The following is a 26,999-nucleotide window of genomic DNA, read 5'->3' as shown; positions in this document are numbered from 1 at the left end:
AATATTTTTATTTTTGTGTAAATCTGTTATATTAATATCAGTAAGGATCTGCTAACACATTTATTGTTGTTTAATGTTTAATTTTCTCTATTTAAAATCTAAACTATTAGATAACAACATTCCAACAAACTGAAATTTTTATAAATTTTTTATGGGCTATGAAATTATATAAAATATTTTTTGCAATTTATATTTCGCATAAATACCATTTTTTAACTTTTCATAAATTTTTATTTAATTTTTTTGTGGTGGCCTAAACTTAATAAAAGATTAATAAGTGCACAAAATTTAAATGTAATGAATACAATTAAAATTATGTCAAAAAATTATAAATTAAAATTGATAAAATAGACAAAATTTCACCGAGTTGAGAAATGTGTCCAGTATTTGCGAATTGAGAAAGGAAAAAAAAAAGAAATAATAATTTAATAAGATATTAAAATGATGTATTTACGAGATTTGCGGTTTGAGTTGAAGTTCCACATTCAAGAAAAAAAAAAACAAATGGAAAAAAGAAAAAGTTATTTACTTGCAAAAACGATGTCGTTTATGGACGAATGATGAAACAAATAGGGTGCAATTACAATAACTACAGTTTGTATTATCTTCCATACCCGAACTGTGGAAATTATATAATATATTGGTAATATTATAATTTATTTATTTAAAAAATATATAAAAATATTTTATAATTTTATTTAAAGTTTATAATTTAATTTATATTAAAATAATATGATAATTGCAAATGTCATAAAAAAATTTTAATATGAAAATTATATTATAATATATTATTTTAATATAAATTAAATAATAAATTTTAAAGTGAAATGGATAAAATTATATAATTTTTTTTTAATTTTATTTTTAAAAATATTAAAAATAATATGAATTAATAATTATATTTTAAAAAATAATTTTTGATGACAGTTAAAAATTATCATATTATAAAATATTATTTTAATATAAATTAAATTAAAATGGAGAAATTTTACTCGACATTTTTTCAGACAGGGCCTTAATGAATTTATGTTTGACAAAAAAGGAAAATAGTCGATACAGCATCAGGTGTCCAATCAGGTAGGACCGGGTGTATAGTGGCAATTTGCAAGTGACCGTTCAATCTTTCCCGTTAATCATTGTCCTTTTTTATAGTCACCCTGTAAGTTTGCCCCATTCGCCCTCAGAATTCAGAATTAGGGTATTTTCGGGGGTCGTCAATATCGCGTTAATCGGACGGGAAAATGGGAGGTGGCAATGGCCAAAAGGCTAAGATGGCTCGCGAGAAGCACATGGAGAAGCAGAAAGCTGCTGGCAAGGGTATAATTTTTCATTCTATGTTTTCGTTTATATGGAGAATAACATAATAGAGGATAACAAAAGCTACTGGATCCTAAATTTCAATTTTTTTTTTCCTTTGGGGATTGAAAATTATTGATTTTGATTTTGTGCGGTTTCATATGCTCAGGGAGCCAATTAGAATCAAACAAGAAAGCCATGAATATCCAGGTAATCAATCCCCTCTTTATATGATATGACCGATTTTTTCGTCGCTATATATGCAGATTCAAATGTGTATAGGCCGAATTTAAATGAATTGTTGAAAGTGAGTTTTTTCATGATATTAGCACCAAAACTGCAGCTTTGTTTTGGGTTTAAAGCTCAATCCAAATGCATGATGAAGTAATGGCAGGAATGCAATGGGTTCTGAGAATTTTGTTAAGGCTAAATGCATCCTTACACTCTTGTACTATATGGATTAATCCATCAAAGACTTGATTAAAACTAAAACGTGTAAAACTCCTTAACTCATAAAAATCGAAACAATTAAACACAAAATTAATTATGTCTTGCAAAAAAACCATAATGATCTCACTTATTACTTGTTGTACTCTAAGTTTTATTTACTTTTATGTAAATTTTTGTTTATATAAAATGATAACCCTTTTGTTATATTAGCAAAATTTAGAGTACAACCATTAAAAATTAAGGTACAATCAATAATTAGTGTGACTCTATTTTACTTTTACAAGACATGGCTAACTTATATGTAATTGGTATAATTTATAACTTCATATGTTTAATAAATCTTTATTTTAACTTAGGCGTTCAATATTTAATCTCAAATAGAACAAAGGAATAAGTTTATATTTGGCCATTTTGATAATGCCACATAGCGTACGATTTATGCATGAACCATTTCAAGTTCTCTGAAAATGGATCTTGTGCTTTGTGTGAAATTTTTATGTAATTATATGGTGATGGCGGTGAACTTTGACTGCAGTGCAAGGTTTGCATGCAGACTTTCATGTGCACAACATCGGAGGTGAAATGCAGGGAACATGCTGAAGCAAAGCATCCTAAATCCGATGTTTCCGCCTGCTTCCCTCATCTCAAAAAGTGAGTGGAATTTCACAAAATGCTATATCTAGAGGCAGTGGATCAATCTCTACTTTGTTACAATTTGTATGATGCATCTGTTTATGCTTGTGTATTTGAGAAAAACATTGATTGATACTATTGCCTCTTATATTAAAACCTGTTGATGATTGAATAGAAAAACTGTGCATTTTCATGGGTGCTAATTTCAGCGACTTGATCATGAAAGGCTATTACCTCACCAGATAAAAATGGAAACACAAGTCTTTTATGCAAGTGTGCCTTTTGATATACCATGTAATCGCTAATTACAGCTCAAACTTCGAAGGTCCTTTCGGGCGTATGCCTCTAATGAATTCCAGTGCGTCTTACCAGTCATGGCCATGGTTTGGAGCCGGACCAATTCAATTCTGATGAAAATTGGTCGAACACTGTGACTAAAATCAGCCTAGTTCGCATCTGGGTTGAAGTTTTTTCTTTTTTTCATAAGAAAATTTTTTAAATAATTTATCCACTTAGTTTGATTAAAAGCGGGCAGAATTGCTAGTAAAACAAGGGGGGGGCAGAGTTGAAACAAACCAGAACTGAAACCAGGGTAAACCTTTTGGTCCAGTTCTGGTTAGCCCTTGAATCGGAACTGTAGGTTATGTACATGTCTACTTGTTGTCTGAGACTTTTAAGCGACTTAATGCAAGTCTGCACCAGGAGTGAGGATCTATAACTTAAGCAGAGCAGATGATTGAAAAGCCTTAATGTTTGCTTCATTTTTACATTTTATTCTAAACGTTCGAACTTTGAATAAATTGATTCAATATTTGTGTTTGTATATAATTTTAGTTAATTTTTAAAATTAAAATTAAAAATAAATAATTTAATTATTAAATATAAATTACTACTGTAAAATAAAATTTATTTATTATTAAAGTTATGAATTACATGTTTTAGAATTAAATTTATCACTGTAATTAAATATGAGTTAATATTATTTTTATAACTCATTATTTTTATAAATAAAATTAATTTATATTTAAAAATAATAAAAGATATATCATATAAATTCTCACATTTTAATTTTTAAAAATTAATTAAAATTATATTAAATAAAAATATTGTGTCAATTTATTTAAACTTTAAACATTTAGATTATAATATTGAATCTTTGATATAATTGTTTAAGCAACGAGTAACAAATATTTTTCCAGTGTTTGATCATCGGCAGAATAACCTTTGGTTTTCCATCCTGTAACTTTTCACTAATCTCTCCGGTCTAAACCTGAAAATTTTCTGTAGCGTGCTTCAAACGTAATCTTGCATCCCTAGAGATCAAAACCAGCAATGTGTGATCATCGCTTACGGATGCAATCTTGTAAACTCGTGGATATGAGAAAGCAAAGAAACTCGGAGATATTAAGATAATTAACACCTAGAAAAATTAACAAAAGAGGCAGACATTTGATGTTTTAGTCCACCGTGCCAATGGATTTTACAGTTGCTAAGATGGACAGCTCCTATGAACATTTCATAAAAGCATCTGCAATAAAAAAGTTATGTGATAAGGCGATAGGAGGCTAGATTCTATGATGTCGATAAGATAGAAGCTAATATCAACTGAAATTTTAGCATTGTGTACAAGAAAGCGGTGAGGCCTATAAAATCAACCAACCACAGCCAAATATTCACGCCACGAGACATTGCATATGAAAATTCACACATTGATGGATTCTCATAAAGTAAATTATTATAAAAATACAAGCCATGACAATAAGATAACGTTGCATCCTTTCTCAAACAAGCGACAGATCATTGTATAAAACCCATACACAATCTCACAATTGTTTTTTAGACTAGATAAATCACAAGGATTTCACATCCTCGCCATGTAATGGCCTACTGGGTCCGCATTCTGCTACTTTCTGCAGCCCTCACTTGTGAAAAATATGGATGTGCCTACACCACCACAATCAGCAACTAGAAATTATCAGTTTACTCAACACTTCAAAGGCTTGGTTATCCAAAAAATTTTAGCCAAGGGAAATGGGACAGTTTGTGCTACCTTTCTCAAAAGGCAGATAAGGTGACATCACCAGAAAGAAAGCAAATCGGCCAATTGCAAACAGAGGAAATTAATTACTCAAACATTTAAACCATAAATTATCACCGGGACAAGAGGTATAGTTATATTTAGAATTCCCTCCAATCTCCTACAGCTAGCCCCTGGAAATTTCCTGATGTCCACTACACAATTCATGTTCACTATAGGAGTGAGTTGCTAAGTTATGGAATTTTTATATGCAAGATGGATACAATAACTACCTTTTCTTTTCCTATCATGCCAACTGTTCAAAGGTTAAGGACAGGAGGCTGTTACCCCCAATCATTGTTCCTGATCAAACAACCCATCCACTCACACACAAGAAAAAAGGAACACACACAACAGACATGCCCAAAATTAATTACCATTGCTTCTTTTGCTGTTAGTCTGTCGTGATGATCATATCGAAGAAGCTTATCAAGAAAATCAATGGCCTACAAGTTAAGAGAAACCACACAAGAATGAAGACCATAATAAGGCCGCTGATGCCAGGTGAAAAAAACTAAAAGCTAAATATTGAACAGTCTTAAGATGAGAAACCTCTGGAGAAACCAGATGCTGATTGTCTGCATTAATAAATTTTGACCAGGGCTTTCTACTGTGCCTGATGCAAACAAAAGAACATATTGGTTCATATTTGACTATAGTTCTCTGGCTAAAAGGTTTACAGGAGGGCTTAACATAATATATGATACAATTTTAACAGCAACACTGTTTAATATAATGCATATCATGCCAGAGACGTCACAAACCTCCCAACAAGCGCATCAAGTTGAGGATCAAGCTCTAAGTGATATTTATTCAGATATGCATTCAACTCATCAGTTCCGAGTACCTGAAATCAGGTTAAAATCAGGCAGCGATCATGTGGAATCAATCATTTCCACAAGTTTGATATAATTAATGTCCTCCCCCTCCCCAAAACAACAAAAAAAAAAAGAAGAATACAGAATCAGCATTACCCTTGCAATTTTGACAAGCTGATCATGGTTGTCATGGCCATAAAAGAATGGTTCCTTCCTAAATATCTGCATCGAGTACAAGCACAATCAGCATTGAGGAATAATAAAAAGGGGCTTGTGAAGGCACCACATATTTATGCTTACCATCCCTGCAAACATGCAACCAAGGCTCCACATGTCCAAAGAATAATCATAGTCTTGTAAATCAACTAGAAGCTCAGGACCCTTAAAGTATCTGAGATAAAGCAAAAGAAAATTCAGTTTTTCAACTAGGATGAAACTGTAGGAATGTTCAATCATAAAAAATGACATAAAAATATTATACAAACATAATAAACTTCATTACTCCTGGGAATGTTCAATCACATAAAAAATGACCTCTTGGGCCCAATAGGAAAACACCTAATTTAACCTCAAATAGATCTAATTTTCAACTTAAAAAATTAAATATTACTTTCTCTAACCTTTATTAATTAAAAAAATAAATCAAAATGAAAAATATAAACATAAACCCAGCAACACACATCCAGCAACTTCCTCTCTCCTCTCCTCTCCCTCCTATGTCCTCTTCAGTATCAGCCTTGATCTGATCAGTCCAGCGGATTTCTCTGGCAGATCAATCCTACCAGCATAACCCCCATGCTCTCTTCCTCATGCAATTCATGTGCTCGGTTGCCTTTGACAATGAGGGTGTTCTGTTCCACAAGGACCTTCACACCCTGCTTGTCAAGCCCATGTTGTTCATGCAGATAAGTGTCATCCGTCTCATGAACATCTCAGCCTCTCTGTCTTACAGCTATAATACTTCATGAGGTAGGGAGGATTAGATTTGTCCATGAATTGGTCGATCATGTTCAATGCCTGGTTCAGGCTGCTATTGGCCAGAATGGATTGACAGTGTCTGGCATACATCTATCTTGTTCACAGTTCATTAGTATTGGAGATGAGCTGAGGATGCCAAGAAGGGGACAAAGGCTTATTGGAAACTGAGTTGAGATTGAGTTCTAATAGGGAAATTAGATTTTTGTTATGAGATTGAGAATTTGATGTAAGTTAGGGTTCTACATTTCTACATTGGCGTTGTTGAATTTTACTTCTCAGTTTTGATATTGATTAATTGTATAAAAGTTGAAACAAACATCATCATGTTTTCCCCCAACTTGAACAGTTAAAACATTTTCAATGCTCCATTTTACGTTTTTCACCATCTATAATTAATCTTGAATTCCAGAATTGGAGGTAAATCACAAAAGTGAAAAGGTAAAGAAGTGTTATAAAAAAAATCTAAAAGTCTCCACATCACTACCTTGATGCCACCCGAACATTATATTCCTTGCCAGGATGGTAAAATTCAGCAAGACCCCAGTCTATCAAGCGGAGCTTTCGCAACTCATGGTCAATCATAACATTGTGAGGCTTGACATCTCTATGCATTATTCCTTGTGAATGGCAGTAATCCAATGCCTGCATTACAAAGATAATTAGTTCATAAACTTTCATGTTAATGCCATACCACATCAATTATCCATGCCACTCATGATCTACAGTGCCTTTTGTAGCTAGGTGAAGCCCAAAGCAGGTCATACCTCAACCAAACAAAAAAGAACAAGAAACCACTAAAATGTGAAAACTCAAAGTTTGATGAACACTGGAACTGAAACAAATGGTTTAAATAAGTAAATGTGAATGCTTAACACGACTCCAGGTCAATGCAATAACTCAAATGCATACAACCCAATATCCCATTATTTTAATGTAATTCTAACAATTACCCAGTCATATTAACAAGACCTATGAACAAGAGGTAAATAATTCTGAAGCTTGTATATGTACTGATCAGAGTGATAAAAAGAGTTTTCGCATAATTACCTTGAGAAGCTCATATATATAGTAGCGTATGTCATAATCAGTGAGTGTGGGATACAAAACTTTGAAGTCTGTACTGTTCACATATTCAAATATCAGGCTTGGAGTTTTTGAGTGCTGATCTCTAACAATGTCAAGAAGTTTGACTATATTTGGGCCACCACAGAGATTCTGAAGTATTTTTATTTCCCTCTTGATCTGCAGAAAGATCAAAGAATTACCATTGTTATGCAGCAATAAACTTCTTGAAGCACTTTCACCAAAATAGCTCATGACCAACAAAGAACATAAAATCACTCAAGTGCTGCAAGGGAGACCATAAAAGTTACCTTCTTTTTCTTAACAGGTTTGAGAATCTTGATTACGCAACGCTCATTACTATTCACATTTATGCCCTCAAAAACCTCACTATACTTTCCTCTTCCAACTTTACGAACAACTTCATAATCATCTTGGTCACTGAAAAAGGTAAAATATTAAGGCACTACAACCAAGACAGCAAGAGGAACATACCTCACGTATATCATATGAAAAAAGAGAATTAGAATATCCACAATTTATGCCAAGTAAAAGTGTTACAAGAACAAAAATAAGATAAAAACATACCTGGAGATATTGAAAAAAGATGCCATTGTGAAACCAATAACATAATGCACAAATGGAACTAAACTCTATGAAAGGAGATATAATTTAAAAGTAATTGTACTCTTGCGTTCTACCATACATCATATCTTGTATTCCACATTACATTAATTATACTTGATTGAATTTTATGCATCAGCCAATAAAAATTTAAATTCCAAACTGTATCATTCAATCTAAGCCATTTATCACTAACGAACAAATAAGCTCACACGAGTCGTCACTTGGATACCCTTAAAATAAAACTTCTTTCTCTTCTCGTCAAAGGAACAGCCCACAAGTAAATGTTTGGTCCCCCAGGGGACTTTGGCCTAGAATTCTGTTAAGTGGACTGAGAGGGTTAAGAAAAGAGGAGGGTGATCCCCAGTTAATATCTCATTGATATTCCAATGAAACATTTCTCATCTTGATAACAAGGTAACCCAATTATAAAACTTCAAAAGAAGAAAAAAAAACATTTTATGATTCTGGCATCCAGTCCACTTTCATTCTTTTCTTCAGTACAACAATGTGATAAAAATTCACTCAAAAGAAATTCTCAACTTTCTGTTTGCTAGATGAACATTCCAACTTTTTGGTGTAAGTTTTTGTCAATAAACAAAAAGAAGATGAGGGGATAAAAATTATTTCCTTTAGTATGTGTTTTCACAATCTGAAAGCGAGGTTTTGTCATTTATAGTGTCCGATAGAGGGGAAAAAACTTTATCTTAAACTGTCTGCAAATTTTTTACCCCCAAATACTTCAACTTTACAGCCAGAAAACAATAGGACATCAAACATAACAAGAAGCAAGGAACATTCCAACTTTTTGGTGCAAGTTTTTGTCAATAAACAAAAAGGAGATGAGGGGATAAAAATTCTTTTCTTTAGTATGTGTTTTCACAATCTGAAAGCGAGGTTTTGTCATTTATCCTGTCAGATATAGGGGAAAAAAACTCTATCTTAAACTGTCTGCAAATTTTTTACCCCCAAATACTTCAACTTTACAGCCAGAAAACAATAGGACATCAAACATAACAAGAAGCAATGAACAGTTGAGACAACTAAGCATGGTTCCAAATTTGACAGAGTATCTGAACCAAAGAAATATCCATTACGCATTATCCAGTTAATACACAAAAAGTAATTCAGATTTGGATTCCGTTTTACCCAATGCACATCAAATCCTGATTGTGCGGATAAATCTCACTAATTCCCACATTTGCAGACTCTAATCAAAATTTTCCTACAATCAAACCAGCAGAAAGCAAGAAACGTCAATCCGTCCCCGTAGTTTCCTGTGATTAGCCATTAAGCTCTCTCTCAATTACAACGAAGAGTTTAAAATTCAATCCCGGAAATCGTTGCCTTATAATCTATAATTCCGATTCCAATAGAATTAAAGCCCACAAATCACAAACTATGCATTTAAACACCAGTCGTCTGATTCTAAAACCAAGAAAAAGAAAATAGAAGAGGAATGAATCACAACCAAATCGATCACCCCCGCCCTGTAGAGAGGTCTAATACCTTCAAGATTTCTACACATTATATCAGCCAAACAGTTCCCAGTCGCATAGACAAACAAACAGATAAAAAAACAAACAATCAGATTAGGGTTTAAAATTAAAAAAACACAAGTAAAAATTACCCCCATTGCACAGAGAGAGACTCGTAATCCCAATACTCCTTGGGACGGAGGACGTTAACATCAGCATAAACTCGTGCTTTCGACATGGATAGCAGATCGGAATCGAAACAAGAAACTGAGATCTCGTCGATAGGATCAGTGGAAGCGACGGTCTTATCAGTCTCGAGTCCGTTATTGTCGAGGATGACAGAGGAAGCGTGGTTGGTTATTGGACTAGGAGGAAAGGTGGTGAGGTTGCGCGGGTCGGGCTGGTGCGCAACAGGCGCACGCAAAGCAATAAGGGTGCACGCTAGCAGAAAGCGTGGAAGAGTTGCTGAGTTTTGAACCTTTTGTTTCATGTGACACTAACGCGACGTGAGACCGTCGTAAATCGCGCGCTCAGAAAAAGCCGAAAAAAAGAAAAATCATTACTAATAAAAGGAAAAATAGTTAGTTGCCTGTAGGCTGTACGTCGGTGAATGTGAATCTAAACAATAATTACAATGGGATTTATTCGTATAATAAATATTATAATTCCTTCCATATAAATAGAATTTAAATAAAAATTACTATTTATTAAAAATAAAAACAAATACACATTTGAGAAAATAGCATGGACAATACAATTACTTAGTTACTCTCTATTCTATTGATGAAAAATATGATAATGAATGATTAATAAAAAAAGAGAAAATATAATAAATATTATTTAATTAATATGATGGAGAATATTGGATAATCACTTAAAAGATAATCATTTTTAATATTTTTAAAATATATTTTTTTAAGTGGTATTCGAATTATGATTAGTGATTTATTTGTTAAAACAGTGATCGATGAGATAAAAAAATAGTATAAATTTAAAAATTACATATTTGAGATTAAAAGGTTATTTATTAGAAATAATAAAAGATTATCATAATATATTAATAAAATATTTATATATAAAATGCTCACATAAACTTTTAGAGATAAGGGGAGAAAGACGGCAGAAAGGGTGAAGAAATTTAAAAAAAGAGAAGGATTTGACCGTTATTGATTTTGTTGTGCTTGGTTTAAGTTGCTTATTATGTTTATTCATCCTAATTATCGTTCTTATTATTGTTTTTTTCTACCCTGACTTTGAACAACGGAGAATTTGAATATATTTCTCTTGTCATGGATGGAGAGGTTTGTTCCTGTTTGCTTATTTTTATCTCATTGTCTCTTTTTTTCACATGTTTGATTATGATTCAAATGAAGTTTTTTATGAATTTTATGTGAGAGTGCTTTGTTTTGCCTTTCGGAGATATCTACTCGCAATTGATGTAGGTAATTTGAGATCGCATTAATGCTTTTGATGCTAATATATTATCCGTTGTTATTTTTTGCTAAACTCTGTCGCATTTCTCCCCATCGGTATTGATCGAATCTTCAGTGTTGTTCTGTTGGCTTTTTCTATTTGTATGTTGATGTTTTATGTTTTGTTGTGTTGTAGTTGCCTTTATGTTGATTCTATTGTTCATACTTCTAGTTTCTGTTTGTGTATGCGATGGAGAAACAATGTCGGTGGATTGACGGTGAAGTCAGTGAGCTATAGTTGGTGGTATATTTATTTGTCTTTTCATATTTTTAGGTTCTCATATTTTTAGGTTTACATGGGGTTGATTTGTTTGGTTTTATTTTTGGATAAACTATAATTTAGTCCCTCTGGTTTAGTGAAATGCAACCTTTCGTCCCTCTATTTTAAAAAACCTTCAATTTAGTCACTATGATTTTTAAAAACCATGCCATTAGTCCCTCCCGTTAGATTTTCAGTTAAATCACCGTTAGTTTTAGTTAAAAAGACTAAAATATTCATTCTCTCTCCTTCCTCTTCTTCTTCTTCTTCTTCTTCTCCTTCCCGATCTTCTTCTTCTTCTTCTTCTTCTTCTTCTTCTTCTCTTCTTTTCCGATCTCCTTCTTCTTCTTCTTCTTCTCTTTTCCGATCTCCTTCTTCTTTTTCTTCTTCTTCTTCTTCTTCTTCTTCTTCTTCTTCTTCTTCTTCTTCTTCTTCTTCTTCTTCTTCTTCTTCTTCTTCTTCTTCTTCCTGATCTCCTCCTCCTCCTCCTCCTCCTTCTCCTTCTTCTTCTTCTTCTGTGTTTGATTTCATGCAAGCAGCTATGCAAATAAGCTAATGAAAGCAACAACCTCAAGAGCAGCATTGGCATCCCGGATGGCAGCATTGGGTTTCTTCATATCAAGTCATATAACACCATCTACTCACACATTCATTCTAATACCTTCAGATATGGCCCCCATGGCTTTGAACTTTGCTTCCTGTGAGGCCTCGCGGTTCTCCTCTGTGACTTTCACTGACGGGTCACCCATCTGCAAACAGCCAATGCCATACGAAAACGCAAATAATTATAAAATTCCACGAACCAAGCAAAATTAAACGTATAAACGATGTAAATTCCCAAACAAGACCTTCTAAGGGGGATCATTATCAGGCTCGACAGTCTCACCCTCAATCTCTATATTCGATTCGATTATCTCATCCTCCTCTTCTTCCTCTTCAGGCTCTGCTTGTGGACCTTCCTTATCCTCAATTTCCTTGTCGCTCTCCTCCACGACATAGCTCTTCTGCAATACCCCAAAGTACACCGGATATTGACACGTGGAGAATTAAAAACACAAGCAAAAAACAATCGATTGGAAGAAGAGGAGTCATCAGTGGACGAAGCAAAGGATTTCGCAATGGGGTTCGCTTAGTGGTGGACCTGAATGCCGAAGTGGCCATTTGGGAGGAAGCAGGTGAGGTCAGGAGTGAAGAAGCTGTTATGGGTATTTTAGTCTTTTAATTAAAATTAACGGTGATTTAACTGAAAATCTAACAGGAGGGACTAATGGTATAGTTTTTAAAAATCACAGTGACTAAATTGAAGGTTTTTTAAAATAGAGAGACGAAAGATTATATTTCACTAAACCAGAGGGACTAAATTGCAGTTTACCCTTTATTTTTTATTTGATTGTGAGAATTTTTTTTTATTAAATCTTTAAAATAGTATATTATATGGATTAAATAGTACATTTTTTAAAAAAATTTAAAATGTCTTAAATATTTTTATAAAATTGAATAATCAATTAATGAATTTTTTTATATTAAAGAGATTAAATAGTAAAATATTTAAAAATTAAAATTAATAAAAATATTAATTAATAAATTTATTAAAACCTCAAATATTTTTTAATATATTTTTAAAAATTAAGAAACCAATTAATAAATAATTTTTATAATATAAGAATTAAATAGTAAAATTTTTTATAATAAATAAATAAAAATATATTTTATAAATTAATAGAATAAATATATATTTAAAAAAATTGAATTTGATTAATGAAAATAAAATTTTAAAATTATTAATAATTTGATAAAAATTGAAAAAATAGTTTAATAGAGTATCATAAAGGATTGCTAAAAGAAAAAAAGATTAAAAAAATATTTTATATTGTACCTGTAAAAGGAAAGAAAGAGCAAAAATTGAGGAAAACAATATCATATGATTTGAGATTAAATGATTGAAACCAGTAAAACTACTTGCATTTAGTTTTGAAATTCTGACAACTGCCATCAAATTTTAATTTTTTACTATTAAATTTTGCAATATCACTTATATTTATAAACCTAATTTAATGATAAATATATCAAAAAAATTTCAAATTCTGCTTTCTCTGATCTCTAATTTTTATTTAAAAGCAATTTTCATTTAAAAAAAAAATACAGTGTAATACTTGCATTAATGACATTATATTAGATAACATATAAAACATCCATCTTGGACGTAAAGAGTCTTTCAAACATAAAATGAGACCATACTCATGTGAAGCGTATTACAGGAACAACCTTAAGAGTTTCTAAAAGAGTGTTAATTCTAAAATTTATAAAAATTACGTGGCAACATTTAATTGGTTTTTTTATCTATATTTTTCACAAGCTGCTTCATCTGAAATCTCCAGAACAAGAAATAAGCCAAACCCAATCCAAGCAACACGAAAATCCATACATTCTCCTCCTTACTCTCCCTTTCTGACTTCACTTCCTCTATATCAAACCACTCCCTCCCCTCACTTCCCATTATACCCTCAATCACTCTTCCATATATCACATATGCCCTATCCTCTCTTCCCACTGCTACTGAAGTGGGGAACCTCTCCGCATCAAGGTCAGTTTTGTCATAAACCACTCCCTCTCCCCAACTATCATCGCTTTTCAAGAACCATAGCTTAGCTTCAACCGGGGTCACCACCAAAACGACGCCGTCACTTCGCATCGCGATCCCGTCGGCTAAACTCAAATCCTCGTTCAGCAACACCGTTCTTGCTGTCCCGTCCTCCACATCCACCTTAAACATTTTCCCTGTGTTGGATTGCACCACCAGCAGATACCCCTTGCTGACGTAAGCAATTCCGTTGAGGCCGGAGTTGTTAAACGGTGCGTTTCGGTCCACGGGATGCTGATTGAAAATTGGAGATCTGGAAAAAATGGACGCCTCTCCTTGAGCGTTGACTTTCCAAATGAAGTTTCCTTCAGAGTTGCCCAGTGAATTGGTGACGTATGCGTTTCCCCTAAAGTCGACTGTCACGGCATTGGCGACGGCCCGATCGGTGGAACTGACGTCGCCGTCGGGTAGGAGGGAGAGAAACAGGCGTTGGCGGGTGCGGAGGTCGTAAGCGGCGAGGGCATTGAAGGGAGCGAGTGGGGCCAAGGAGTGGATAACCGCAAGAAGACGGTTATTGACCGAATCTACTGCCAGACCCGCAAAGCTGGTGTTTGGAGGGAGGGAAGGATCGGAGATGAGGGTTTCGACGACTCCAGCATCGGATACGGCGTGGATAGTGCGGTCGCGAAGGGAGCCAACGATGAAGTGTTGAGCCGATGGGTCGTAGGAAAGGCCCTCTGGATAGAGATTAGGGGTTCGGAAATGGATGACGTGAGACTTTCCGGCAATCGAAGGAACGACACCCGCGAAAAGGAAGAAGATGAACAATGTGAGTAGAGACATGGCTTTTGCAATATTTGGTTTGCGGAAGTAGACGGCGCAGCTAGTACTCCTTGGCGCTGACATGTTAATTCTTAGTTTTTTAGGGTTTATAAAATTGAAATTAGAACAATGGTCAATTCGTTCCTTGAAGAGCAATTAAACATATATACATTAGATTAAATAAAACCTAAATACAAAATTTTTTATAAAATTTTTTTATAATATTTTAAACTATAAAACATCTCATAATACATCTAAATTATTTAAAAATAATATTATAATTCTTATATAAAGTAGTGTAAACAGTAAAAAAAACATTGGCACTCCAATTCTTAATCTGGTGGAAAGTGTATCCTGCAGTCTTGAAAGGTCTAAAATTCGACTCCCCCAACACCTTATTTCAAAAAAAAAAAAAAAAGTAAAAACATTGAGATATATTTATAAGTTTCAAATTAATGCTTAAATTTATTATTAGCAATCAATGTGATGTATAATATCTCCAATTGAAATTCATTTCATAATTTTACACCTAAAAAATTTCCTCTCCTTATATCGAAACTAGTTCAATAATACATTATTAACATTACTTGCTAATTGAATTTGCAAAATCGTTTTAGTTTTAGTTTTAGATAGTTTGGGGCATGTTATGGGCTTTTCTAAAAATTCAAGATGCTGAAAATATGTTGTAAATTTAAGAAAAGATAAAAAAGAAAATAATGTAATTCACTTATTTTTATTTTAAAACACGTAATTCAAAATAATATTTTATGATATCATGTTATTAGTAAATTATTATATTTTTTAAATATGGTTAGAAAATGTTAATACAATAAATAAAATATAATTATTAATTAATATTTTTTTAAATGTTTTTAAGGAAAAAATTAAAAAAAATCATATAATTTTATTTATTTTTTATTTTGAGATTTATGTTTTAATTTATATTAAAATAATATTTTATTGATAACTGAGATCGGAGGGATTCCGAGATTAAGACACCTGGATGTTGGTTTGATTTAATGGGAAATCAATAAGCTGAGAGATTGGTCCGAAGTGAAGTAAATGCCGAAAATAAATATATCAAATATGAGTTTAGAGATGTTAAGGTTTCTTGAGAGAAAGCAAATATGATGAATTTAATGAAAGTTAGAAAAATTTTCTGACTTTGAGTTAGACGGCTGGCATATATACCCTTATTCGTTCGAACATTTCTACATCATTTTCCATCGGATTGAATAAGGATGTTTTATTGTAAAAGTGTCAAATAACTCATTAATGGTGAGTAATTGACTAAAAAATATAGAGCCGTTTAGTATATATCCTGTCTATCACACGCGTTACATCAGTTTAATTTACCATACACATATTTATAATCTCGAAGATATTTCGAAGAGATGACCGACCTGCAGGGGTCGGCTTTGTATCCTAATTTTCTAAAATCGTATTCAGTCTACTTGGTTTGTATCGAGATAGGCTCTACTCAGTTAATAAGACCGATCGAACCATGTAAATGTGTATTGATCGAAGAGGAATCTTATATTTTATATGTTATCATTTATGATTTTTCACATAAGTTTTTCTAATGACATCTTAAAATGAAAAATTAATAAAACTAGCTACGTTTACATGAAAAATACATTTCATATTTAAGAGTACTATCATTGGAAACTCAACCTTATATTAGAATGGCATATATAACCTCTTGGTTGTTTTGATACTCTATTTGCAGGCCGTTTAAATTCATAATAAACGGTGTCGTTTTACTAGAATGATATATATACCCTCAATGTCAAACAGTTTATTAATGGTGAATAATCGGCTAATAAAAGCGGAATCTACTAATTCATACTCTGTCTATTCACATCAATCTAATTTATTGTACGTGTATTTATAATTTCAAAAATATTCAAAGAAATTGACGAGCCTATAGGGTTAGCCTTATATTTTGGTTTTCTAAGGTATGTCCGGCCTACTGGTCTGTATCGAAATTGACTCTGCTTGATTAATAAGACCGATCAGATCATGAACACATATCTTAATCAGATAAAAAATTTACATCATTTTTTTAATGGCACTTTAAAATAAAAAATTAATTAAACTACTAAATACTTTTATAAAAAAAAATTTCATATTTAAGAATTGAAACTCAACCTTATATTAGAAGGGTTTTAAAATTTATTAAAATGAATATTTTCATTTATAGTTATTTATTTATCATATACTCCTTATTTCATTTCATAAACATCTCAATAAAATTAATTTTTGTCGTAATTCCTACTTTACGCTCTTCTACTCACCCAAAAACCAAACCTTTTGATGTCCTAGTTGATTTAGCTAACCAAGCACAAGAAGATTTTGTCTAAGTAAATTCTACCCTCCTCTCGTTGCATGGTAGCCCCCACTGATCAATCTCATCAAAGTAAATATTTATGTTGCTATATGTTTAAAATCTAAATATAATGCTATAATAGTTGTTAAATTTGGGTCAGGCTTAACTTACCCAATCGATGTGGATTCAATACACCTACTCACGCCCAGAATTTTTTACTGGTGTGCGCGCCCAACATCGGATGGGAGGCTCTGATACCATGTTAAATTTGAGTCAGGCATAACTCACCCTAAAAGCTAGTTCAAGGGGGAGGAGTGTTTATGACCCATATAAGGGCACATTACCCTTTTATACAACCGATGTGGGATTCAACAATAACTTAGTAATATTGTAGTAAAATCTTGGACTGGTGTTATCGTTTGTAGAATTTTATTATGAATTTTTTATTTTTAAAAAACATGATATGATGAGAGACTTTTATGTTAATGAAAAATTGAGATTTCATGAGGATCATTGTGAAATAACGAATAAAATATCGTGGAGACACAATAGAGAAAAGTTCTCAACTCCGTCCTAACTTGAAGAGACCAAAATGCGAAGATTATGGCCGAATAATTATATCTCAAATCATGTAATTTTGCATAAGAAACTTATAATAATTCTTTGAAATAAAGAGGAGACGATTTTTTTTCCAACTGGAGATATCCAACATATTCAATTTAGACACCTGGATGTGAAATATATTTCTTAAAACATAAATGTAAAAATTGCAAGAACAACCTTAAGAGTTTCTAAAAGAGTGTACATTCTAAAATTTATAAAAAAGATTACGTGGCAACATTTAATTGGTTTTTTTATCTATATTTTTCACAAGTTGCTTCATCTGAAACCTCCAGAACAAGAAATAAGCCAAACCCAATCCAAGCAACACGAAAATCCATACGTTATCCTCTTTACTCTCCCTTTCTGACTTCACTTCCTCTATATCAAACCACTCCCTCTCCTCATTTCCCATTATACCCTCAATCGCTCTTCCGTATATCACGTATGCCCTATCCTCTCTTCCCACTGTTACTGAAGTGGGGAATCTCTCAGCATCAAGGTCAGTTTTGTCATAAATTACTCCCTCTCCCCAACTATCGTCGCTTTTCAAGAACCATAGCTTAGCCTTAACTGGGGTCACAACTAAAACGACACCGTCTCTTCGTATTGCAATCCCGTCGGCTACATCCAAATCCTCGTTCAGCAACACCGTTCTTGCCGTCCCGTCCTCCACGTCCACCTTGAACATTTTCCCTGTGTTGGATTGCACTACCAGTAGATACCCCTTGCTGACGTAAGCAATTCCGTTGAGGCCGCAGTAGCTGTACGGTGCGTTTCGGTCGACGGGATGATGATTGAAAATTGGAGATCTGGAAAAAATGGACGCCTCTCCTTGAGCGTTGACTTTCCAAATGAAGTTTCCTTCAGAGTTGCCCAGCGAATTGGTGACGTATGCGTTTCCCTTAAAGTCGACTGTCACGGCATTGGCGACGGCACGATCGGTTGCGGTGACGTCACCGTCGGGTAGGAGGGAGAGAAAGAGGCGTTGGCGGGTCCGGAGGTCGTAAGCGGCGAGGGCGTTGTAGGGAGGGAGTGGGGCAAAAGAGTGGATCGTCGCGAGAAGGCGGTTATTGACAGAATCTACTGCCAGGCCCAAAAAGCTGGCGTTTGGAGGGAGGGACAGATCGGAGATCAGGGTTTCGACGACGCCCGCATCGGATACGGCGTGGATACTGCGGTTGCGAAGGGAGCCAACGATGAAGTGTTGGGCCGATGGGTCGTAGGCAAGGCCCTCTGGATAGAGATTAGGGGACAGGAAATGGATGACGTGATACTTTCCGGCTATCGAAGGAACGACACCCACGAAAAGGAAGAATATGAACAGTGAGAGTAGAGACATAGCTTTTGCTGGGAGTAGAATGCGGAGCTAGTAAGGCGGCTGACATATTAATTTTGGGGTTTATAAAATTAAAATTAGGATAATCGTCTATTCGTTTTTTTTTTGGCCTAAGAGATTCCATTGATAAAAGAAGTAATAAAATTTCGGAAAAAAAAAAAAGAAAGTTATAGAAGTCCAAAAACAAGCTTTAACCCACCCAATCCAACAGGCTCATGCCCAATAACAATAAAACCATAGAGTATTGGACTATCCGACTTGAGACAAACACCTGGATCAAAGCAACAGCAGCGCCGCACATCTTATCCAAGGCTTCAAGGTCACAGCTATAAAATCGGCGATGTTGCCACTGCTATTCGATACCTAACGAAGCAAGCAACTCCACTTAGCAAGGGGAAAGAATAACCACACAAGATTCCCTACTAGTCGAATACCATAAGGAAAACACAAGGAATTACAAAGCATCAATGAAAACTATATTTCAGATAAGCCGGCAATACTCTTAATATTTAGTAAAATTTAATATATTTATGAGAGATACAATTAAAAAGTTAATAAAAAAATATTTTTTAATATATATAAAAAAATAAAATAAATAAAAATTATAAAATAAAAAAAGTAATAATAATAAGTAATACTATTTGAAATGTATTTTATATTTTTACACAAATTCTCTCTCCTTTGTATTTAAATGATAATACTTTAAAAACAATATAAAATCATCTTAATTTTAGTTTTAAATAATCCAAGCGTGTCATAAAATTAAATTTAAAATGTCACAAAAACTTTATAAATAAAATTTAAATTTATTATTCTACCAAAAAAAATTAAATTTATTACGTGAAAAATACATTTCATTGAAGAAATAAAAAAAGTTTAAGAGTACTTTGAAAAGAAAAATCATAAAATCTAAATCTTATCAACTTTAATTTAAACATATATTATCAAAAAAATTAAAACAATTATTTAAATTTAAATTATTAAATTTAACATATCATTGGTTGTTTCAAGGAACATATCATAACCATGCAACTTCATATTGCTTAGATTACCAACCAACCAACCCTCAATAGTGATTGTTTGATTTTATTTCATTTCATCAATAAAATGCCTTTTTTACTGTTCTTCCAGATGTTGTATAATGACGGTATTACAATAGAAAATGGCTTCTCCGACTCCAAGCTTGAACTACCGGCGTCGCCTCTCTATCTTTGACGTATTTAGGGTTATTGGGCCTTGGGCCCTAGTTGTGTATACAACTAAAAGCATGAGCCTCAAGCTTTAATCTGTACATTAAAAAAAAATAATTATTATCGTACCCCTATACTATGTTCTAATTAATTAAAATACTCTTATAATTTTAAAATTATATTAAAATACTCCTACATTTTGATTTCGTCAACCGTAAAGAATTTTCGTTAAATTATACTCATTTCTCCTGCTGGTTTATGTGTTGGAGGAAAGAAAATAAGTTTTTATTCCAAAATTACCCTTCTAACATCTAATAAAGCGAATTACTTGTGACATCTCAAAACCGTCTTGCATCTTCTTCTCCATTTTGCTTTCTCTATTCCATTTTGCTCTCTATTGCATAAAGGAACAATCGAGGAGGGGAGATAGAAATAGTAGCTCTCCACGATGAGGAAGGGTCTGCACGAAGAGAAAATGATTGTTTTATTGTTGAAAAATGATAAAAAATATCATCTGTAAGTGGAATAGATAGGCAGGAGGATAGCCGATTTATAAATATCAATTGTAGGTGTGGAAGAGGGCAGGGGTTAGAATCTCAGAGTCTAAAGAGAATCCTAACAGATTGTATTACTACTGCAGAGATAATAAGTGTGAGTTTTTTGAATTGGACAATTCCTACTACATCTGTTGGGAATAATCAAGCATTTGAGCAAAGATATCAATGAAATTCATCCCTGCTTGTTGAGATTAAAGCTAATGTCGTGAATATCAAGAAAGAGAATAGAGAAATTTTTGCAAAACTTGAGAATATTGAGATGCTTGTAGGATATTTGAAGACTGTGATTATTATTTTTATAGCTATTATTGTTTTGTTAGGTTTGAAGTATGCTTAGGTTTGGTGTATATAATTATTTAGTGAGGTTGAGAGTCATTATCAAGTAGTGTGTTAAATGGTATTTTGATTTGTAAATGGCTTAAACTGTAATACCCTGCTAGACTCCGGTATCGGAATTCCTACCGTCCAGTGGAATCTCGGATGTCGAAAACCTCTAGAAGGGTGAAACCATGTTTTCATAAAATGTTTTAATGTATTTTATGGTTTTAATCAAGTAAGAAATGAGTTTTTGCATGAAAAATAATCTTGGAGGAAGACCCAGGTTCGGCCGCCGAACCTCAAGTTCGGCCGCCGAACGTGCATGCACTTCGGGTGTGCCTTAGGCTCCCGAAAGCATAAGTGAGGGAAGTCCAGGTTCGGCCGCCGAACCTTATATTCGGCCGCCGAACATGGCATGCATGCGGAGGCACGTTAGGCCCCCGAAAGTGGCCTGGCCAGCCACCTATAAAGGGGTCCCTTAGCCGAAACGGGTGAGCTTTTCTCCCCATTTTCGGCCAAGGTGAGCCCTCCGCCGTCCCTCGCCGATTTTGAGTTTCTTCCTTCCATTCTTTATGATTTTTATGAGTTTGCAACTTTGTTTTGAAGATTTTTGAGCATAAGGCAAGTTTTGAAGCTTGGAAGACTCAGGAGCTCTCTCCCTCCGTTCTCCAAGTTTAGGTCGCCTCCCCTCTCGATCTTCAAGAGGTAAGGGTCGATCTTGAACTCTTTTTATGTTTTAAGTAAGTTTTAAGTTGATTCATGGGGTAGAAATGCATGTTTAGGTTAGATGAGCATGGTTAGGTTTTATGTGAACTTGTGGACAATGTGAGTTGATGTGTTGTTGCTTTGTGTTGTAGTTGGGGTTTAGGATAGTTTGAAGCCCTTAGGAGCTGATGTATGTTTCTATGCATGTTTTGGTTGAGTTGTATGCTTGATTGAAAGGTTGGGAGGCATTTGTGCATGTTGGAGCCGAGTTTCTGCCATTTGGGAGAAACCATGTTCGGCGGCCGAAGGAACTTTCGGCCGCCGAACATGCCTGTGAAGGCTAGCCTTTCGACTGCTGAAGCCTGCCCCCGAAAATGGACTTTCGTCTCTGGAGGGAACTTTTGGTAGCCAAAGGTGCCGCCGAACATGCATGAGTTTCACCTCTGGAGAGAACCTTCGGCCGCCGAAAGTGCCGCCGAAGGTGCATGACTTTCGGCTCTGGAGGGACTTTCGGCCGCCGAACCTTCCGCCGAAAGTGCCCTGCTCAGCCCTCTTTTGCATGAATTCTTTGATTGTTTTGAAGTGTTTTAGGGGGGTCTTTGGGGGGGTATTTTAGAGTCATGTTCTAGTTTGTTTGGTCCCTCATTTGAGTCCACCTGTGTAGGTTCGGACCAGAGGAATCGAGGACCCCAGCAGTGAGTCAGCTGCTCCAGGATATTTTCAGAGCTACCCAGAGGTGAGTAGAATAAACTTTTATGTTTTAAAGCAAATAAATTATAAAGTTTGAGCATGTTCATGCATCATGAATGCCATGTGATATCCTAGATTGTTTGCATTAGAATTCACGAATATGCTGCATTGCATAATTCTATGATGGATGTGGATGGATGTTGGATGATCCTTAGTCCTCGATATGATGCGATGTGATATGATACGGTATGGTATGGTATGGAAGTCCGGTTGACCCATTCTACGTCCCGGCACTTTGGAATGTAGAGGACTATAGGTGACAACACCATCCTTGATGTGATTTGTTTGTGATGTGTTGCATTCCATGAAAGCATGAAAATTTAATATATGATTTAAATGTATTACTATTCTGCTCACTGGGCTCTAGTAGCTCACCCCTTTCCCTAATTTCCCAGGTATGCAGGTACAGGATAGACCAAGAGGTCAACTAGAGTAAAATATTGTCTATGTTATAGCTAGTGGTGGACATGACGGATATTGAAATGTATTATATTGAATAGTTATGTAATGAAATGATGTTATTGAGGATTAGAATGTGCTTGACCCTAGTGTGTATGGTTATCCCTTTTGATACATGATCTCTCCAAAGTAATGATTTATGAATGTTTTATGTAAACCAAACTTAATGTATGAATGTTACCCCATTGGAGCATTGATGAGGATTCCAATGTGGGGTTAATGATTATAGTTATGATTTTATGCATGCACAGGTTGAGTTTGGTAATTGAATGAGAAAAGTTCAAATTTTTATGTTTATGTTGATCATGTATGGGATTAAACAGGTTTACAGGTTGTATGTCAGGCTTGCTACGGGTCCCGGCGGCCTTAAGCCGATCTGGATCCTAGCGCCGGTAGCGGTCCGATTTTCAGGTCGTTACATAAACTATTGTACTTGAAAGTTAATTAAGCAATATGTATTGGCATTTTAAGTTGTTATTATCTTGAACTGTAGTATTTGCAAGTGATTAAGCAGTATGTAATGACTTGAAAATTAGTGTAGTTATATTATCAATTACATAACTATTCTTAAATTTCATTGAATCTATGTGCACATGATTGAGTAAGAAATAATGGCTCTTGATAGTGTAATTATATATGGATTGAAAATATATGAATTGATTTATGGCTTGAAAATTAGTTTAATTATATTATCATCAAATTACATATCCATTCCTAGATTCCACTGAATCTGTATAAACATGATTGAATCAGAAATATATGAACTTATAAACTCATAAATAAAAAAATATAGATTAGTGGATTTTTAAAATAGTAATCACATTTCATTGCATTGTAAATGTAACCATACATTCTCTAACTAAACAAAAAGTATTAATTGTAAAAATACATGTGCTCAACTAAATAAATTCTAAAATTCACATGTGTTTACATCAACCAAATCTAGTACCATTTCCCAAAAAATATAGATTCACATCCCCCAAACTAGTAAAATACAAGTCCCAAATTACATACATCCATTAAAAATAGCAAAATCACCAAAAGATTTCTATCTATGAAACACATCCAAATCCTGTTAATTTCTCGATAAGCTTGTCCTTAAAAAGTTTCACAAAATCACAAAAAAAGAACTATTTCAAAAAGTTTACAACTTGTCTTTAATGATTTCTTGGTAAGCTATGATCTCTTCTCATAGATTAGGGAGCTGCATTGACATGTTGTGGAGCTGCATTGACAGATTGTGGAAGTGCATTGGATGATAATGGCATGTTTGACTGAACAACAAATACATGTATATAGTTAAAAGATTGTATTTTATAATGATCAAGCATGATTTAGCTACATTTTAATTATTATTATTGATGCTAAATTATACATTTTCTAGGTAATTTTGTGCTTTTGATAATATTTTGCAGATAAAGATGAAAAATAAAAATTTGGTGAAAAATGGCTTAAATGCATGAAAAGTTAATTTGGTTGGAGCAATTTGGGCACATCACCCTCAAGAATGACCAAGGAGGTTGCATAAGTATATGGAAGCTAGAAGTTGAAACTCAAGATTTTGATGTGCCAGAATCAATTTGCCCAAATCACTGGTCGATTATCACAGAACAGAGAAGGGAAGAACGGCACAGACTAACGACAAGGGCAAGCGACTTGCCCAAATCATTGGGCAAATAGATTATCGCAGAGCAGAAATGTAACATCCTCTAGGCCCACACCAGTGAATATTGTCCGCTTTGGGTCAAGGGATTGAAACCCTTTCTTCCCTCACGGTTTTATTCTTGGGTCAAGGGATTTGATACCATTTCTTCCCAAAACGCGTCCACTGGGGTCTCTTGGGGCTTGCCCTTATAAGGCTTTCCCCCTCCTTACCTTTTTCCGATGTGGGATACTTTTAATCCACCTCATGGGGTTCCTTCCCCCCATAAGGCCTGAGCGTCCTCGCTGTGGATTAAAAGTATCCCACATCGGAAAGAGGTAAGGAGGGGGGAAGCCTTATAAGGGCAAGCCCCAAGAGACCCCAGTGGACGCGTTTTGGGAAGAAAGGGTATCAAATCCCTTGACCCAAGAACAAAACCGTGAGGGAAGAAAGGGTTTCAATCCCTTGACCCAAAGCGGACAATATTCACTGGTGTGGGCCCAGAGGATATTACAATTGGTATTAGAGCCTGGGCCTCATGAGTACGGTGTGCTGAGCGAGGACGCTCAGGCCTTATGGGGGGAAGGAACCCCATGAGGTGGATTAAAAGTATCCCACATCGGAAAGAGGTAAGGAGGAGGGAAGCCTTATAAGGGCAAACCCCATGAGACCCCAGTGGACGCGTTTTGGGAAGAAAGGGTATCAAATCCCTTGACCCAAGAACAAAACTGTGAGGGAAGAAAGGGTTTTAATCCCTTGACCCAAAGCAGACAATATTCACTGGTGTGGGCCCAGAGGATCTTACAAGAAAAGTGCAGAAAAGTGGGAAACACCAAAATATGAATTTCAAGAGTTCTATTCCATCTCAAACACACGAGGACACATCTGAAACACATCAAACACTTTGCAAAAAGAAATCCTTCACTCAAGAAATTCTATTTATGAAGAAACACAATCAAGGAAGGAATCAAAGACTAAGTAAAAAAGGAATTCCATCCAACAAAGGGCTATTTTCTAGAGTTTTCAATCATCTATAAAAAGGGACAACAAACCAACAACAAGAGATTATCGAGAATCACAGATCTCTCACCAGCACCGAAGCTTTCTTTTCTTCTTTCTTTTCTCTTTGTGTTTTTTTCATCAACCATAATTGGCTAAATACATTTTCTTCTAGTTGAAATTGGAGAAATTTCAGTTTATTTATGAATTGGGAGATCTGAAACTTTATTGTCAATCTTTTATTTTTCAGTATTTATGCAACTTCGTTCTTCATGTCATTATTGCCTTGTTGTTAAGATCAATAGGGCCCGTTGCTTTTAATTGCAAAGTAATATATTGTTATTTTGAATATTTTAGGTCCGTAATTGCTTAGATTGTTCAAACACAAATAACAATTAGTATAACAACTAAAAGGTTGCATGATCTAACTCACCACACGGTCGACTAAGTTAGAATTAAGTCTCTCTATTTTTTAATGCAGTTAACAGTTGAAAAGTAAAAATCTCCAAGGACGTTCCTTGACAACTTATTAACTATTGTTTGATTAGCGAACATTTCCTAATCAATCTAAACCTAAGAAGAGATTTGGTTGTGTGGAGCATATTCCACAATCTAAACTAATTTATTAAAACAAATATAAGAATTTAAGTATCAATGATCAATTCCCAAACTGAAATGGATCCTATACTTCAACTAGAACTTTTCTTCATTGATTAATTCCTCTTTCAATTATTGCTTTCTTATATTGCTTTAGTTTTAACTTTAGTTAGTCATCAAAATCCCCCCTGCTTTATTTTTATTGTTGATTTGCCCAAGTCAGTATTTGAAAAATCGTAGTGTCAATTCCTTGTGGATTCAACCCTATTACCACTATCTGCAGTTCTTAATTGTTAATTATTAATAGGTTATTTTTTACGGTTTCGACAACCGCTATCATATAACAAATAAGTAAAATTGTAATTTGTAAGCCTTACCTCGACTCGTACATATTGGCAAGTCCTTTTGTGGTGATCGACTCCCTTGCAATATGCATATGTGACAGTGAAATGTCTTGTTCTCCTTGCTGGTGGCTCATCATCTCCTCTTTTTCTTGCCTTTCTTAGCTTCTCTGGTTGCCTTTTGAGGGATAGTGGAACCATTACAGGGAATTCATCATCAGGTTCAATATTCCTTTGAGTAATGTCATGAATTGCTCATTGATATACTTGCAAATAAGTATTCACAAAATAATACTCATGACAATAATCTTGAAGGTCCCCTCTTTTATAACCAATAGCCCTAGCTGCATGCTTACAAGGCAGCCAACTAATGGTCCACCAACTACAAGTATAAGTATTTTTTTTCTAGACTTATAATAAATCTGCATGGGCCTTCATGAGTTTCAAACTCATCATTCCTTCTTGGTATTAGTTTCAGACCCCTACTCATGTTAACAATTTTGTCTAATATTTTCTTGATCTTTGGGGTTACTTTATCCTCCCATGAATTGGCCTTGGTATAGCTCTTATAGAATATGTGCATGCACTTTAACCTAACTGAATCAATGATATTGATTAGTGGT

The 26,999-nt window shown here is 34.3% G+C and overlaps 4 protein-coding genes across 4 annotated transcripts; 1 reads left to right on the top strand and 3 right to left on the bottom strand.

Annotated features, from left to right (window-relative positions):
- Positions 1-1,153: 1,153 nt before the first annotated feature.
- On the top strand, positions 1,154-2,582 carry LOC110627788 (uncharacterized protein At2g23090). Its single transcript, XM_021774152.1, has 3 exons — positions 1,154-1,317; positions 1,466-1,506; positions 2,282-2,582. The coding sequence occupies exons 1-3, from the start codon at positions 1,242-1,244 to the stop codon at positions 2,399-2,401; spliced, it is 237 nt and encodes a 78-aa protein (XP_021629844.1). The 5' UTR covers positions 1,154-1,241; the 3' UTR covers positions 2,402-2,582.
- A 1,512-nt stretch (positions 2,583-4,094) lies between these two features.
- Positions 4,095-9,937, bottom strand: LOC110628521 (casein kinase II subunit alpha-2). The gene is made up of 10 exons (XM_021775221.2): positions 9,569-9,937; positions 7,626-7,755; positions 7,300-7,494; positions 6,737-6,894; positions 5,575-5,665; positions 5,431-5,496; positions 5,221-5,303; positions 5,009-5,072; positions 4,834-4,902; positions 4,095-4,323 (listed from the first exon to the last, which is right to left on the bottom strand). Exons 1-10 carry the CDS (start codon positions 9,904-9,906, stop codon positions 4,264-4,266), a joined length of 1,254 nt encoding a protein of 417 aa, XP_021630913.1. The 5' UTR covers positions 9,907-9,937; the 3' UTR covers positions 4,095-4,263.
- A 3,367-nt stretch (positions 9,938-13,304) lies between these two features.
- Positions 13,305-14,717, bottom strand: LOC110627278. Its single transcript, XM_021773527.2, has one exon. It carries the CDS (start codon positions 14,632-14,634, stop codon positions 13,471-13,473), a length of 1,164 nt encoding a protein of 387 aa, XP_021629219.1. The 5' UTR covers positions 14,635-14,717; the 3' UTR covers positions 13,305-13,470.
- Positions 14,718-17,611: 2,894 nt separating this feature from the next.
- On the bottom strand, positions 17,612-18,934 carry LOC110628897. Its single transcript, XM_021775720.2, has one exon. It carries the CDS (start codon positions 18,819-18,821, stop codon positions 17,721-17,723), a length of 1,101 nt encoding a protein of 366 aa, XP_021631412.1. The 5' UTR covers positions 18,822-18,934; the 3' UTR covers positions 17,612-17,720.
- Between the last annotated feature and the right edge of the window lie 8,065 nt (positions 18,935-26,999).

The sequence above is a fragment of the Manihot esculenta genome, chromosome 12 (genome assembly GCF_001659605.2).
Source record: "Manihot esculenta cultivar AM560-2 chromosome 12, M.esculenta_v8, whole genome shotgun sequence".
Lineage (NCBI taxonomy): Eukaryota > Viridiplantae > Streptophyta > Magnoliopsida > Malpighiales > Euphorbiaceae > Manihot > Manihot esculenta.
Note: the sequence above shows the minus strand (reverse complement) of the source record. Positions and strands in the feature narration are given on the sequence as shown.

Excerpts from the sequence above, each read along its gene's own strand:
- LOC110627788 (XM_021774152.1), top strand. The coding sequence starts at position 1,242 with ATGGGAGGTGGCAATGGCCAAAAGGCTAAGATGGCTCGCGAGAAGCAC. Across the intron at positions 1,318-1,465 it reads GCAGAAAGCTGCTGGCAAGG|GGAGCCAATTAGAATCAAAC; the intron begins GTATAATTTTTC and ends TCATATGCTCAG. Across the intron at positions 1,507-2,281 it reads AGAAAGCCATGAATATCCAG|TGCAAGGTTTGCATGCAGAC; the intron begins GTAATCAATCCC and ends CTTTGACTGCAG.
- LOC110628521 (XM_021775221.2), bottom strand. The coding sequence starts at position 9,906 with ATGAAACAAAAGGTTCAAAACTCAGCAACTCTTCCACGCTTTCTGCTA. Across the intron at positions 5,073-5,220 it reads CTTGATGCGCTTGTTGGGAG|GCACAGTAGAAAGCCCTGGT; the intron begins GTTTGTGACGTC and ends TGTTTGCATCAG. Across the intron at positions 4,324-4,833 it reads TAACAGCAAAAGAAGCAATG|GCACATCCATATTTTTCACA; the intron begins GTAATTAATTTT and ends GTGGTGGTGTAG.
- LOC110627278 (XM_021773527.2), bottom strand. The coding sequence starts at position 14,634 with ATGTCAGCGCCAAGGAGTACTAGCTGCGCCGTCTACTTCCGCAAACCA.
- LOC110628897 (XM_021775720.2), bottom strand. The coding sequence starts at position 18,821 with ATGTCTCTACTCTCACTGTTCATATTCTTCCTTTTCGTGGGTGTCGTT.